Consider the following 16553-nt stretch of genomic DNA (forward strand, 5'->3'; position numbering starts at 1 on the left):
TTATTATTACTATTATTATTATTGTTGTTATTATTTATTTATTATTGTTGTTGTTATTATTAATTATTTATAATTAATAAAGTGTCAATTTGAATATTATATTATATTATTATTAATAGTAATATCAAAATATATTATTATTATTATATATTTATTATTATTATTATTATTATTATTTATTTTTAATATATGGTCAATTTAGTAAATAACACACTAGGATTTTTGTTAAGAATGATTATCATGATATATATTAAGATATTAATGTAATTTTGCAAATTATATATATAGTTTACAAGATATTTTTATTTTTATGAAATTCATTACAAAAAATTTATAAAATTAAAGTTTGTGAAATTCATTTTTATTTTTAAACAGCTCTAAACCATAACTATAAATTTACAAAATATTATAATTTTTTTATATATAAATAGAATACATTAAAGTAAGAGATTTAATACAATGCATATATCTTATGTTGTAAATTGTTAACTTACACTAACTAAATAAATGATGTAATTTAAAAAAAAAAACACACACACACACATATATATATATATATATATATATATATATATATATATATATATATATATATATATATATATATATATATATATATATATATATATATATATATATCTTGCACCCCTGGTTTGGGATCTTGGCTCCACCACTGTTGTCAATAATACATCATCTAAGTTAAGCATATAGATATTGTTTACTCTTAAGCCCTTCCACGAATAATCTTTCTTTTCATAATGTTCAATCATGCAACAATCATTTGTGAAATTTATATCGTATCCTTTGTCGCATAGTTGATTATTACTAAGTAGATTATGTTTAAGACCTTCAACAAGCATAACATCATTGATAGTTGTAGAAGAGGAATTGCCTAAACCACCTTTTCCAAGTATAACACCCTTGTTGTTGTCTCCATAGGTCACGTATCCCTTACTCTTTGCCACAAAGTCGATGAATGGGGAGATGTCACACGTCATATTCCTTGAGCATTCACTATCAAGAAACCACATTCTCTCCATGGAGCCAAGATATTCAACCTACAATATTGTTAAGTGCCAAAATGTAGTTATTTTGTGTTTGTAAATAGTGGCACTTATCGATACTTTTTGTTAATACCGTTTGAATAATTCCTCATTTTTGTGTATATTTGTATCTTTTGTGTTTTGTTACGTTTTCGTGTAAATATATACCATTTGATAGTTTTGTTGTCTTTTTGTAGGTATTTATGCGTGTTCGAAGCTCTGAGGAATAAAGTGTCGAAGACACGGCGGCGAGCACGCGATTTTACCAATTCATCGGCGGATAGCGCTCAAAACAAATATGAGAAAAATCATCAATTTCATTGATATTTATTCATTGTTAGATAGAGCATGGAATAAGCTTTCCAACGCTTCGAACCGGGCGCAAATCGGAGTTACGGTTCTCAAGATATGGCCAAAATAAGATTTCATTTTTCTGTTGAGCGGGCTAAGCGGGCTTGACCGCGCTAAGCGCGGTCTGGGAGCATTTTTGACACGTTTGGCAGAAAGTTTGGCGCTTAGCGCGGATTTTTGGCGCTTAGCGCGGTCTGGCGGTTTAAGACCAATAAAAAACAGCCCGCTTAGCGCGGTAGGCGTGCTTAGCGCGGTCTGCGACTTCAGTTTTTGTATTATGTTGTAAAATCAGATTTTTTAGGTTTTTTATCATCTCTTCTTGACTAGTTGAGCTCTGATCCATTTTTGGTAGTTTAGAGCTTGAGGAAACACCATTGGATGCTACACCATGTGGATTGATCATGGATCTGTCTCGATTCCATTGTACCGGTGAGATCTTTCCGGTTCATCTTCTCTCTTCCCTTTGTTTCATTCCAATGGTGGGTGTTGTATGTATATTTCTACTCTTATTGTATGTATATTTGTGGATCTTGGGATCGTTTATATATTTGCTTTACAAATCATAATTGTTGTTGTTCTTGATCTTTTTGCTTAAATGCTCTGGATTTATGGTGTTGTAGACATGGGCATCATATATCTTGATTAGGAATGATAACTTTTAGTTTCTGGATTGCAGACATGGATTTAGGGCTAACAATCATAGTGGGTATCGAGTTTAATGCCTCCGTGTTGTTTGTGTCGGTGGAGAAATCGTTGATGTGAATAGTGTGGTTGAGCTTTCGTCGGTGTTGCAGACATGGGCACCAATGTGGCATCTCGATTGATGCCCGGTGATGTTGATGCGTATTGTGAGTGTCGAGCGATAGATCTTCGGATTTAAGTATTAGACGGGTAGAACGAAATACAATTCCATAACTCTTTCTCTTAGACTATTGAGAATGTTTATCTGCTTTTATTTACTTTTCCCGCATTTACCTTTCCGCACCCAAAATCATGAAACATAGAACGCGAGATAGTCGAACGGCAGTTTTCTCAACCAATCTCTGTGGACACGATAATTCCCGGATAATTATTTCCAAATCTTTTGTTGCTTGCCCTCTACTGCTCCAACAAAATGGCGCCGTTGCCGGGGATTGGTTTTGAGATTAATCGCATTGCGATGGTTTCATGTTTTAAGTTTCGTAAATATGTCCATATCGTATATTTTGTGCATAGACGTATACTTGTATAGTTATACTTGTTTCGTTTTGTTTGGTGAACTTACTAAACAAGTTGAACTCGGATTAGCTCTTAAATTACATATCTTCACTTTTCAACTTGTTTAGTCAATTTCACCATTCCGTTGTAAATTTGTATTTTTACACATACTTGTATAAACTTTTGCTTTTGATTCGTTTGTTAAGTGTTTGGGCAGGACGTTTTCTTAAGGTGGCGTTTGAGGCAAAAGCATTGGCGTACCGCGAGGAAGTTTCTTACAATTCGCGAAAAAATAAAAGGCGTCGAGCTAACGACGTAAAACGAGCGCTTGTTGGGAGGCACCCCAACGGTTTTATTTTTCTGTTTTCTGTAAATGAGATGTATAGGTATTAAGTGGAGGCACTCTGGAATTTCTGTTTTGTTGCACTAGTTTTTCTCTTTCTGGTGTAGCGCGCTTAGCGCGCTAGACCGTGCTTAGCGCGGTCTGTAGCTTTTGGCTAATGAATTCTTTTTAATGATTCATTTGCCTCACCTTTTTTCCACTTACACCAAGGCTTTATAGTATGTATTTTATAGTTATAATTTTAATTCTTTTGTTGTTGTTTAGACTCAAATTTTGGCTCGATTACTTGAAGTCGCATTTGGTAATTCTTCAATTTTGATTGATTCAACATGCCAATTGTGCGGTAATGATTGTTAGAATTTGTACACAACAAGGTAATCGTTTATCGCTTTCTATAGCATAACATGTTTAGGAGACTTTTCATTTGTACAATTTTCATATTATTCATTCTTTTTGCATAACTTGCTCATGACTTGAATCACATTAGTTTCCCCTTCTTACCATAAATGTGAGGTGGCTTTCCATTGTGTATATATGTGAGTCACCGACATTTCTTGTTTTAACTGGATACTATTATGTTTAATCTTTCGTCTGTATTGATTTTGTGAATGCACGAAAGTGATCAAGGCACTTGTTTGATTTTGAGCACAACTACCATAGCTAAATATCAATTCACCTTGTGAGTGTGTGAGCATTAATAACCCCCTTTGAGCCTTTTTGTCAATATCCATATTGTTTTTGCTTAATGCTTGTCTATGAGCGTTTGGTTTTCAATTGTGTGTGGATGTTGATTCTTTGTTTCTTGAACCCTCAACTATGATTTATAGTTTGAATTTTTACCTTGCCTTAGAAAGTAGGGAGTACTCAATGTATATTGTGGTTGGATTCAAGTTGGGGAGAGGATGTTTGCTTACTTATATTGTGGTTGGTGTGAGGTTGTGAAAAGAAAAAAGAAAAAAAATTGTGAAAAAGAAAGAAAAGAAAAAGAAAGAAAAAGTAAAAAAATTGGAAAAAGAAAAGAACAAAAAGAGTTTGGAATAAGATTGTGTTAATAAGTATTGTGTTTGGTGTGAAACATGTGATGAAGAAGAAAGTTTGATTATGTTTGAAACTTTGTGGAAGTAATTACTCCCTTAGGTTTAGGCAAATTTTTGTTTCGATTAGCTTTAGGAATTATCACTTGTTTGTTAACCGAGCCACATTACAACCTTGAAAGCCCTTGTGATTCGTGTCGTTGCATTTTCAATACTACTTTTAGATGAACGCATAATTTTGTCTATTGTTTGCAAGTTTGTCGGGTGTGTGTCAAAGTCCTCACCTTTCGGTGTTTTTCATCTACCGATGAATTGTTGCTAGGCGTGATTCGTGATTGAGCTTGTTTTGTTTTAGAATGTTTTGTATGATTTTTGTACTTAGGATTCGTTTTAGTTTCATGTTGTCATTGTAGGATTGTGGTAAGTATTTACTTTGTTGGTACGTTTTTGTTTGAACCGTAGAATTGTTTCGTTTTTCCAAATCGTGTTGATTCTTGATTCTTTGGATTTTTACTTTTGTGATTTGAGTGTTTGGCCTTGTTTGAGGACAAAAAAATTCAAGTTGGGGAGAGTTGTTAAGTGCCAAAATGTAGTTATTTTGTGTTTGTAAATAGTGGCACTTATCGATACTTTTTGTTAATACCGTTTGAATAATTCCCCGTTTTTGTGTATATTTGTATCGTTTGTGTTTTGTTACGTTTTCGTGTAAATATATACCATTTGATAGTTTTGTTGTCTTTTTGTAGGTATTTATGCGTGTTCGAAGCTTTGAGGAATAAAGTGTCGAAGACACGGCGGCGAGCACGCGATTTTACCAATTCATCGGCGGATAGCGCTCAAAACAAATATGAGAAAAATCATCAATTTCATTGATATTTATTCATTGTTAGATAGAGCATGGAATAAGCTTTCCAACGCTTCGAACCGGGCGCAAATCGGAGTTACGGTTCTCAAGATATGGCCAAAATAAGATTTCATTTTTCTGTTGAGCGGGCTAAGCGGGCTTGACCGCGCTAAGCGCGGTCTGGGAGAATTTTTGACACGTTTGGCAGAAAGTTTGGCGCTTAGCGCGGGTTTTTGGCGCTTAGCGCGGTCTGGCGGTTTAAGACCAATAAAAAACAGCCCGCTTAGCGCGGTAGGCGTGCTTAGCGCGGTCTGCGACTTCAGTTTTTGTATTATGTTGTAAAATCAGATTTTTTAGGTTTTTTATCATCTCTTCTTGACTAGTTGAGCTCTGATCCATTTTTGGTAGTTTAGAGCTTGAGGAAACACCATTGGATGCTACACCATGTGGATTGATCATGGATCTGTCTCGATTCCATTGTACCGGTGAGATCTTTCCGGTTCATCTTCTCTCTTCCCTTTGTTTCATTCCAATGGTGGGTGTTGTATGTATATTTCTACTCTTATTGTATGTATATTTGTGGATCTTGGGATCGTTTATATATTTGCTTTACAAATCATAATTGTTGTTGTTCTTGATCTTTTTGCTTAAATGCTCTGGATTTATGGTGTTGTAGACATGGGCATCATATATCTTGATTAGGAATGATAACTTTTAGTTTCTGGATTGCAGACATGGATTTAGGGCTAACAATCGTAGTGGGTATCGAGTTTAATGCCTCCGTGTTGTTTGTGTCGGTGGAGAAATCGTTGATGTGAATAGTGTGGTTGAGCTTTCGTCGGTGTTGCAGACATGGGCACCAATGTGGCATCTCGATTGATGCCCGGTGATGTTGATGCGTATTGTGAGTGTCGAGCGATAGATCTTCGGATTTAAGTATTAGACGGGTAGAACGAAATACAATTCCATAACTCTTTTTCTTAGACTATTGAGAATGTTTATCTGCTTTTATTTACTTTTCCCGCATTTACCTTTCCGCACCCAAAATCATGAAACATAGAACGCGAGATAGTCGAACGGCAGTTTTCTCAACCAATCTCTGTGGACACGATAATTCCCGGATAATTATTTCCAAATCTTTTGTTGTTTGCCCTGTACTGCTCCAACAAATATCAAACAAGAGCTATAAGTATCCAATGTTTATTGAGTCCTTAAGAGTAAGTGGAACCTATGTTGCACTTAGGAAACTATTGAAAAACACCTTTAGGGACAAGAAATCTCCTAAATTTAAAGTTTGCAATGGTATGACCTTTCTTGCAACAATAACGACAAGTTAAATGATGATGAGAATGATTTTTTCTATTTGATTCATTTTCAACAAAACTCTACTTTTTGTACCGTACTATTAAAGATCTTTTAAACTTTGTTGGATTAATAGCAAATGTAACTTTTGGTTCTAAAGCCTTGTTCAATTTTTCTTTTACAGTATTAATATCTTTTTGCCAAATGTGACAAGTTTCATGACCAAACCAAGAAGGCTTCTCATCCTCAATTTTAACTTTTGAAACTTCTAACATGATTTGCTTAAGAGCTTCCATTTATTTTTCTGTTTCTAAAATCTTGGCTTCTAAGTGTTAAATTATTCTTTTTTTAAGCCAACCTTTTAAAAGCATCTTTAACTTCACCATATAGATTTTCAAAATCATTTTGCAAATCAAAATAAGACTTTTTACCAATGGGTTCATGTTTAGAATGACTTACATTATTCTTTTTTTTTTTTGATGGGGCATGAGGTAAAGATTTTTCGTTTCATCACTATCACCTGACATATCCTCACTTGAGGATTCACCATCACTTTCGCAAGCAATTTATACTCTTTTAGGCTTGTTAGACTTCTTATATTGACCCTTTCCTTTATCTTTCTTAAGCAATAGACAATCCGGTTTGTAGTGATTGATCTTTCCATAATTATAGCATAAATCTTTAGATTTTTCTTTCTTATTTTCTTCATATAATCGGATATGCTATAAATCTATTTGATTAGATAATTCCAAAATTTCTCCTAATTAAGCTGACAATCCCCTAATTAACTAAGTAGGTCTTGAAAACATTTTTAGTTGATTTTGTTAAGTAAAGAGGGCACTTAAGAGTATTTTAGGTGTGTGTCTGGGTGTGTGTGTTTCCTTATAATCTTAGGATTTACTCTCTTATATTCCCAAGACTATGATAACTCAGTTAGACACGACCAAAAAATATTTTATACTTATTCTCTTTCACAATTCTGAAGCTTTCAAGTTCCTTTGCCAAATATGTCGATCATATAAGCACTTCACTAGAACTTTGAATCTTCTATTTGATTAGGTTAGGAAAATATTCAAGTTAATCATCATCATCCAAGAGTTGGAAAGATATTATCATCGACTTTAACAAGCATAAGCGTTGTTGTCATCAAAATACTAAGAAGGTCACCAATGTTACGATCATAATCTTCATACCTGCCAACAAATTGATCCACAATTCTACATCAATCTTTGTGACTTTTATCCATAAGGTTAAGTCTCCTTTTCAGCTAGGTGATTTCAGGCCAATTTTTATGGTCGGATCCTAATATAAGTTAGTGGACAAAGTATTGGCTGGTAGGCTTTAGCTTATTATTAAGAAGATTACTTCTTCTAATCAATCAACACTCCTTTAAGGAAGGATGTTGGTGGATGCAGTGATGGTTGTTAATAAAGTGACAGGTTTGGCTAAGATATCTAATAAAGCTTGTCTTATTTTTAAGGTAGGCTTTGAGAAAGTGTATTATTTATCCAGTTAGAGCTTTCTAGATTACATGTTTATCAGCTGGGTTTAATGAGCATTTGTATGCTTTCTATGAATCTTGTGTTGCTGGTATGGTGGTTGCCAACTCAAAGGATAAGCATCCAAAAAGGTTTGAAGCAATGGGATCGTCAAACTCCTTTCCTTTTTCTCCTTGTGTTTGATGGGCTTACTGGTTTAGTTTCCTAGGTTGTTGATCTACGCCATTACTCTGGGTTTAGTAAGAGAATGTATGATTTGATGGTCTCCTAAATACACTATGCCGATGATACCTTATTTTTAGTAGTCCTTAGTGTTGAGATTCTATGGAGTGTTAAGGTTATCCTAAGGGTTTTAGTTAGCTTCAGGTATTCAAATTAATTTCTTCAAGAATAGTGTAGATGTTTTTCATGTTGGCTGCATTTGTGGTAAAACATACCTGAGTGTTTAATGTCTTGACTGATGTCATGACATGTTTTATATTGTGCTATGCAGGTTGCATATGTGTTAAGCTAATACAGGTTTTGTTAGTGAATGTCATGACCTCCTTGTCTGACAGCAGAAGCTGTTATTTTTATTAATTGTGTTTCCTGATTTCTCTCAATCTACAATTTAGGAAACCTTTTATTGTGTGCTGAATATTTTGTCCAGAAGATTTCGCTGACAGCACATTTTGTATCAACCAGATGGCGTGTAAATTAGGTTAACTTGGTTAACCCTAATTTGTTTCTAAAAAATCCCAAGGCCCAAGAGCTGCATATAAGAAGACTGCAATCCTAATTTGGAACGCAGAGAGAGTAAAGTGTTAATTGTGAAGAACCATAGTTTTGTAGCTGTCTCTTGTACTCCAAGCAATTGTCTCTTGATGATTGCATTGGAATAGGTTGTGTTTGTTAATTGTCACTCTAAGCTTTTAAGCACGAGTGTGTGTCTCTTGATTGAAGCTTTTAAGCAGATCAATGTGTGTTTTTGAAGTGTGTCTTCTCTCTGAATTTGTTTAATGTTTATTTGTAATCACTGCTGTGATTGAGGGGGAGTGAGTGGAGATACTCAGGTATAGGAATAGATTGGAATTACATTGGGTAGGTTTTAAGTGAGGAGTTGTAAACAGGGGAGTTTAACTCCGAATTAATTATGCTTATATTGGATTCCCTCCCTGGCTTGGTAGCCCCCAGAGTAGGTTGCTTGAACCAAACTGGGTAAGCAATTATGTGTGTTCTTTATTGTTTTTATGCGTTTCTGTTTTAACGTTTTGTGTTGTGTAATTGTGGATGTCATAACATCCAGCAAGACATCCAGCGTGAGTTACTAGAATTTTCAAGTAGTATTATATGGGTTGATGTGGATCCTCTCTTTTTGGCCTCGATGTGTGATTTCCTTCATTACAAGATTGAGTCTATCTTGTTTAAAGTACATAGGACTACCAGTGAGGGCTAATCCTAGGCTTGAATCCACCTAGAATCCTTTAGTTAGGTTGTTGACCAAGAGGCTCCACTTATAGAAGCACATATATTTTCGTTTGGGTGGCTAAGTGGTTCTTCTTAATTCTATCTCTACATTATTTTTGTCCTTCTTGAATATGCCGGTGACGATTTGAAAGAACCTTGTTAAGATTCAAACAAAATTCCTTTGGGGTGTAGTGAAGGGATAATCTAAAATTTATTGTGTCAAGTGGTATACTGTCTATATACCTAAAAGAAAAAGAGGGTGAGAAGTTAGGGACCTTTAGATAGTTCATCTAGCCCTGTTGGCTAATTGGAGATGAAGATTGGTTTCATGTGCTTCAAGTCTCTAGTATGATATCCTTGTAGGTAGATATGATATCTCAATTGTTTCCTTCCCTTGGGGTTGGAGGAGAAACTCTGAGTTTCAATCTATCTCTTCTAGGTGGAGGTGTGTATATCTTCTTAGGTCAAAAAAGGATGACCATTTTAATTGGTTTTCTGATGGTATCCTTAAGAAAGTGGGGTCAGACCTCTAGACTTTTTTTTGGTAAGATCCTTGGGTGGGAGTTATTCCTCTTATGATCCAATTTCTTGGTCTATTTTTAAAATTTATCCAATTAGATGGGTTGGTGGGAGAGATTTGCTAGATGAAGAATGGGATTCTTGGTAGGGATCTCAGGCGGATGAGACCATTATTTCTTCGTGAGTTACCTCTAGTTGATAATCTTCTCTCTTTAGGTGGCATGTGGATATTCCTAGTGATCATAGACATATGTTTAAATTTTGCCTATCTTTAGGTTTTATGGATAAATCTATGGGTGATTTTGCTATGGTTTGACAAGTTGTCTCATCTATTTTGAGGGTTCTTAATGATGAAATCTTTAACGGTGTTCCAACAACTGTGAAAGATGTGGAAGAGAAGAGTATTTTTTGTTTGTTTGAGAATAGTTTCTTGATAAAATAGAGGGGGACTCATGTTCTTTCTCTGACTAACTTTAAAACCCTATCATCTACCTTAACCTATAACGAATTGAGTGTCTGGATTGATTATGAGGTTGATAATGATTGTGGTTCTTGGTTCTCTCCCAGGGATCTCTGATCTATTGATGGGTAGTTCTAAAAGTCTAAGATCTAGCCGAAATACTTAGGTGTTTTTTGTGAAATTCATCTTGATGTTTAGTTTTTTTGGTGTATCTTTGTTCTATTCTCTTAATTTTTTGTTGTACACTTTTTTTATTTATTGTTGTATTCGTAATAAAACAATTAATTATTTATTAAAATACTAAAACTAACACTTATTTTTAGATTTTTATATTTGTTAAAGTAACATTTATAAGGAACTTATACAAAATGTTTATAGAAATTAATTTTGAAGAACAACTGCAATGTTTAAATTAAGGAAATTTCTTTTCCTATCTCCCTCTTTTCTTGGTCACCTCAGGTAAAAAATCCAAAATACCCTCACTTCGGAAATGCATTTCCGAAACGTTTTTTTTTTTCAAAATTTGTCTTATTTCGGAAATGCACTTCCGAAAACACGAAAAAAATGTGTTTTCGGAGATGCATTTCCGAAAACACCCCTTTTTTGGGTTTTTGGAGATGCATTTCCGAAAACACCTTTTTTTTGGGAGGGGGTGTCTTCGGAGATGCATATCCGAAATATTCCAAGACCAAATTGGTCTTGGAATGTTTCGGATATACACTTCCGAAAGAATTCAATAATTATTAAAAAATTAAAATCAAGGTGAATCAATACAATTAATAGGTATAAAATCAAGGTGAATCAAAATTTCCTAAACAATTTTAAAGTTCAAAATTATTTTTAACTTATATAAATCAAAAACATTTTGATATAAAATTTATTCATTAAATAAAATTAAGACAAAATCTTTTTTTTAATTTTTTTAAACTAAATAAAAAATTATAACTCATTTTTAATTATGAATCAGAATAGAAATATATAAATATATAATAATTATTATTAATTTTGTAAGTGAAATATATAAATATATAATATATAAATATATAGTATATAAATATATAATAATTAATATATAAATATATAAATATATGATAATTATTATAAATTAAAACACTCATTTTTTTAATTTTTATAATTATTATATAAATATATAAATATGTTTATAATTAATATATAATAATTATTATATAAATATATGATAATTTTTATAAATATATAATAATTATAATTATTATAACTATTATATAAATATATAAATTAAAACACTCATTTTTTTAATTTTTTTTTGTAAATACATAATAATTATTATAAATATATAAATATATAAATAAAAAATTATAACTCATTTGTAAGTGAAATTATTTTAGTTTTTTTAATTAAAATTATTTTAAATTTTAAAATATGAATCAGAATAGAAATATATAATAATTATTATTCATAACTCATAAATTATATCAAAATATATAATTATTATTATTCATTACTCATAAATTATATCAAATTTATGATATATGAATTAATTAATATCCTAAAATTAATTTTTGAGATTTTTAGATTTTTTTTTATTTTTTCGGAGATACATCTCCGAATTAATCAAAATTTCAATTTTTTGAAATTTTTTCGGAAATGCACTTCCGAAGTCTGGAAAAATTTAGAAAAAAAATATTTCGAAAATGCATTTTCAAAGCAGGGGTAAAGTGGGTTTTTCACTGGGGATGATCTCATAGGGAGGTAGGTAAAGAAAAAACCTAAATTAAAGTACGCTTGCATATAATGAACAGAATATTATCTTTCAGTTTATATAGCGATTTTGAGCTTGAATTGAATTATGAGAATGCAGCTACATTTATAACTCCTAAAATATCTTTTATATTCTCTAATTTGAGACATAATCAAATAATTAAATTCATAACTATAGGTAGAAATGAAGTTGCAACAGATGGATAAAAGTATAGATTGCTAACACTATTGTCATTCATATATATTTTTATTCTTAACAAGGAAAATCAAACTCAATAATCCTTATAAACATACTTATAACTTGTTACATTGGAAAAGCTTAATTTTTGTCAAACCTTCTGAAACTTAACTTTGAAGGGAACATCAGTGAGAGCCAAATGCATTTCCCCAGTTTTATTCACATAATTCCCAATATCTTTGCATACATGCTTGCAATAAAGACACACATTGGGACAATAGACCAACCTATAAGCATCTTCGTACTTCTCAATCCTAAACCAATTTCCAATTGTTTGCGAACCCGGGTTGCCCAATACACCACCTGTGGTCACAAATGTTTCTTCACTAGGAAAAGGATCAATCTTCCATACTAACGAATCGTGGGGACATCTAGAGTCAGAAGTTTCATTAGAGAACATAATGTTGAGATCAGTAGAAACACCAATAACGCCTAGGTTGTTTTTTACGGGTTTGAACCGCAAAGGTAACCCTAGACTTTGTTTCACAAGTACTACATCAAGAGGGCAAGATTCACCGGTTGTTTCGAGGGCAACGCCTCCACTAATATTGAAACAACTAACAAAGCCACATATGAAAAACGGGGTAGCCGGAATGATGTAGTAATTGGCATCAACTCGAACCTTCTTCCCCGATGTGTCGAGGACTTCATCGGTTGAAGCTTGGGTTGATCCAAGTAGTGGTTGTGTGGACAATGCAAAGAAAAAGAGAAATGCAAGCATTTTGCTCTTCATTTTTTTGGTAATGAATTGGATATATGATGGGAAATGTAGAGCTTCAATTTATAGTTGCTACAAAGATGATTATTTTTTATTTATAAAATACTCTAGATGTGTGGTAAACGATTTTGACAATACAATTAGTCAACAATAGTTAGTTGTTGTATTTATGAACTGCCTCAAAGTCTATGGTTGATGCGTCTCAATGTGTTCAAAGTATTAATAAAAAATGATACTAGTACTGCCAAACCTCAAACTGAGATGTGTCTGGTAGGAAACAATGTGCAATTTTCATAAAATGGAGTATTAGAAGTAGACAAATCTGACTTTTCCATTTAATTTGGAGCTAGCTCTAAATATAAAATCTCATGAATTGACTTGGTAGAGATTTGAGATAGAAAAGGATACAGTTGACATTATTAGGAAGAGGGGATAAGCATAGATGGGATAGGGTTGGCCACGGTCCAGTCAAGAATATTTTAAAACAAGTTATCTAATAAGTGCTTTTGCGATTTTTTCAAATTATTAAATAGATGATTATTTCTCTGCTTTCAAAGAACCAGTAGAAAATCACCCAAATCAAATAAAAACTATTCGTCACATCTTTATAAAATATTACAGAGGCACAAAATTAGAGTGCGGGACATGGTATTATACTTCGTGATCCAAGAAAACATTCACAATGACAAATCAAGTGGTTTGCATTTTCTTCTTCCTCACATCCTTCTAAGCATAACTAGTAACAAACCCGTGCATACGCACGAGTTCTGGTCTGTTACGCGTATTTGTTTACATAATATATTTATTTTAAATAGAAGATTAAAAATATATTTTTAGATCAAGAATAGATTTTTTCGTATATAAAAATATCTAAATCAATAATATATTTTTTTACCGTATACCATTTTTAAATAAAAAATATTTAGATCAATAATAATTTTTTTCCCGTATAATATTATTTTTGTTTAGGTATCATTTACCAAAATATTTTGATCAATAGTAAATTTTCATATATAAAAATATTTAGATCAATAAATTTTTTTTCCGTATACTATTCTTGAATAAATAATATTTTTCGTATATAAAACGTGTTTCCGTATATAAGTTTTAATTTAAAATTCTCTTTTTAGAGATTTAGTCAAATCTATTTTAAAATTTAATCAGACACATTAAAATAAACTACACACCTTTAAAATTACTTTTAATTTATTTTAAATATAAATTAAATGTACACTTATTAATTTTCACATCATTTTTTATATTATGTGTCATATAATAAGTTTGAGCTTGAATTATTAGAAATTTAAAATTCAATTAGAGATAGATATCTAAATCAGGAAAAACATGGCAGGAAACTTTATGCTTACAATTCAATGGCAACAAAACTCATTCCATGTATGGGTGAAGTTTAGAACATTCATGTTACCTAAACAACATGAAATATAATATAATTTGATAATAATAGTCTTCAATCTATGCATAGATATCTTCTTCAGCAACAACACAATCTTCAACAATTAAATGCTTGAACCACTTGGCCCAAAGTTGTAGGCAAACACTTTCATCGAACATGTAATCTTGAATACTGTCAAGCATAAAAGGTCAAACAGTAAGCACACAATTACAACCACTTATCTGAATTAAGCATGCATCGAGAATATTGTCAAAGAGAAATTGAGTTGTCAAAAAAGAAACTAACATTTAACCTATAAAGTTGTATAACAGGGACAAGAAATTGAGCAGTTTGAGTATATTATTTGTTTGAACTACTTCCTTGTACTTATTAAGTTTATGTTCCATGACATGGTAGTATTTTATTATGACTCACTTTGAATTGGTATGACAGAAGCAGACATATAAATCACTTGCTAGATGCAAAAATACATAAGCTGTGGTGGCATAAGCAGACACTACTAAACAGTTGGCTCACCGAAGATCAATTACTTACAATGTAAGACCAAATACGGCGAGGAAAAACAACCATCATGTGTACATTCCAAGAAAAGCAACATATATTGTACGAATATAAGAAACTTAAGTTATGGCTTGAATGCATGATACAGTGAAGGTGCATTGGATAAGGCTGAAGACCAGGAACAAAAATCGGTTGTTGCACTTGTGGAACATTCCCAATTGGTATAGGCATATGCATATTATAATAACATGATCAGTTATTCACCCTAAAATTCAATTGAAAACATATAAACCAAACATTTAACAATAATATAGCAGAACTTACAACCACTTCATTTATAAAGCCAGGAACAATCGATCCAAACTGAAAAGGAAATGCCTTTGATGCTGCTGATGAGTTAGGACTATCACCACAATGCCTCTTGTCTTCTTTAAAGTCCCATACAAGACTTGGTGAATATCCTTTAATATCCAATACCTTTTAAGTACACCAACACAAAGATTTTGCTAGAACAACTATCATTATTCAAAAAAAAATTACATGAGCAAATAGAAACATGACTTAGCATATGTAGTCTAAAAAAATGATATTTACATAGCTCATTGAATCAAATCAGATTTAACAAACCTGTAAGTCTTGAAACACAAGCATAAGAAACAAAATATTTAACAAACCCAAAGGCTATTGTTGCCTACAGTTAAACTCTATACCTTTGATCCATGTTCATTGACAAATGCACCGGGGTGGTCGATCATGTGTGGTTCTTTGCTTGATTCGGGCATTGAAGATGTACCAACTAAATACTACTTATCCAAATCAGGCCTATCAGTAACTTTATCTAAATCAGACACATTCTAGTTTTTGGATTGACCCAACTACATGATTGTCAGAAGGTAACTAACTGAAATCTCTGGGCTTCTCCAGAATTGTCAGATGTAGGGAGCCATGATTGGTAACTAACTGAAAGTGAAAGGGAGAGTACTCGGGACTCTTGAATTGTCAGAAGGAGGAAAATCTCTAAAGCTTCTCCAGTCCAACAACTGAATGTTGTTATTCTTTTATTCTTGAATTAAAGATAAGCATTTCTCTATTGAAAATATATACCAGCCCAATCATGTGTGTGAGAAGATTGATTGAGTAGCTAAAGTATACAAAAAGCAGCTCATATTGAGCTTAACATCTATGCCTGAAATATCTAACTAAAACTTTATAATCGACCTATTTTAACATGTCAATTTGCATACAAACTGACTGTTAAACATTAACAATAAGAAATAGAAATAATTGTTGTTTAACATATCGGTGAAAACTAAACCTCACATAAACTGTGAGAAAAGTATATATACATTATAGATAACAACTAAGGTGGGAAAAGAATTTTGTTTCACATAAACTATTTTATCAAATGATGAGATTAAATGAAACAGCTATAACTTTTTCATGTCAATAACTCATTTTGTTATTAAGAATAAATTTCTCGTTATGCAAATCAGCAACCACGGGACATAAAGCTTTAGAAAGATAGTAAGTATACAATACCTGAAGTTGAATATGTCCATATTCTTGGTTAAGGATTTGCAGGGACAATGTGTCTTGAACATCAAAACTACCAACTCCTCCATCTCGTTTCAGAGTCACATTTAATTTCTCCTCAACAGTTAAAGTAACAACATCGATAAGTGGTGGGGCAGTTGTCCGAGATTGGCTAAGCCTTGGCTGAACATCTTCAAGAATGACCTCACCTTCTACTTTCAATGATTCCAAAAACTAATTTGTCTTTTGAGATTTACCAAGCTTCATACCAAGACCCTTTGGTGGAGCTGCGGCCGATGTAGTTGGACGGCCTAAAGGAATAGAATAGGTTAGTACATTAATGAAAAGATAACTCTTAATTCTGAAACATG

General features: G+C 32.4%; 1 protein-coding gene and 1 long non-coding RNA gene across 3 annotated transcripts; both read right to left on the reverse strand.

The window, feature by feature from the left end:
• Nucleotides 1–11990: 11990 nt before the first annotated feature.
• Nucleotides 11991–12791, reverse strand: LOC131647692 (kunitz trypsin inhibitor 5-like). The gene has a single exon (XM_058917555.1). The coding sequence runs from the start codon at nucleotides 12747–12749 to the stop codon at nucleotides 12108–12110; it is 642 nt and encodes a 213-aa protein (XP_058773538.1). The 5' UTR covers nucleotides 12750–12791; the 3' UTR covers nucleotides 11991–12107.
• Nucleotides 12792–14063: 1272 nt separating this feature from the next.
• LOC131647693 (uncharacterized) lies at nucleotides 14064–16494 on the reverse strand. Of its 2 annotated transcripts, none has more exons than XR_009297905.1 (3): nucleotides 16189–16494; nucleotides 14974–15164; nucleotides 14064–14319 (listed from the first exon to the last, which is right to left on the reverse strand). It is a non-coding gene; the product is annotated as an uncharacterized LOC131647693 (long non-coding RNA). The 2 variants fall into 2 exon arrangements; XR_009297906.1 differs by having other exon boundaries at nucleotides 14683–15164.
• Between the last annotated feature and the right edge of the window lie 59 nt (nucleotides 16495–16553).

The sequence above is a fragment of the Vicia villosa genome, linkage group LG2, assembly GCF_029867415.1.
Source record: "Vicia villosa cultivar HV-30 ecotype Madison, WI linkage group LG2, Vvil1.0, whole genome shotgun sequence".
Classification (NCBI taxonomy): Eukaryota; Viridiplantae; Streptophyta; class Magnoliopsida; order Fabales; family Fabaceae; genus Vicia; species Vicia villosa.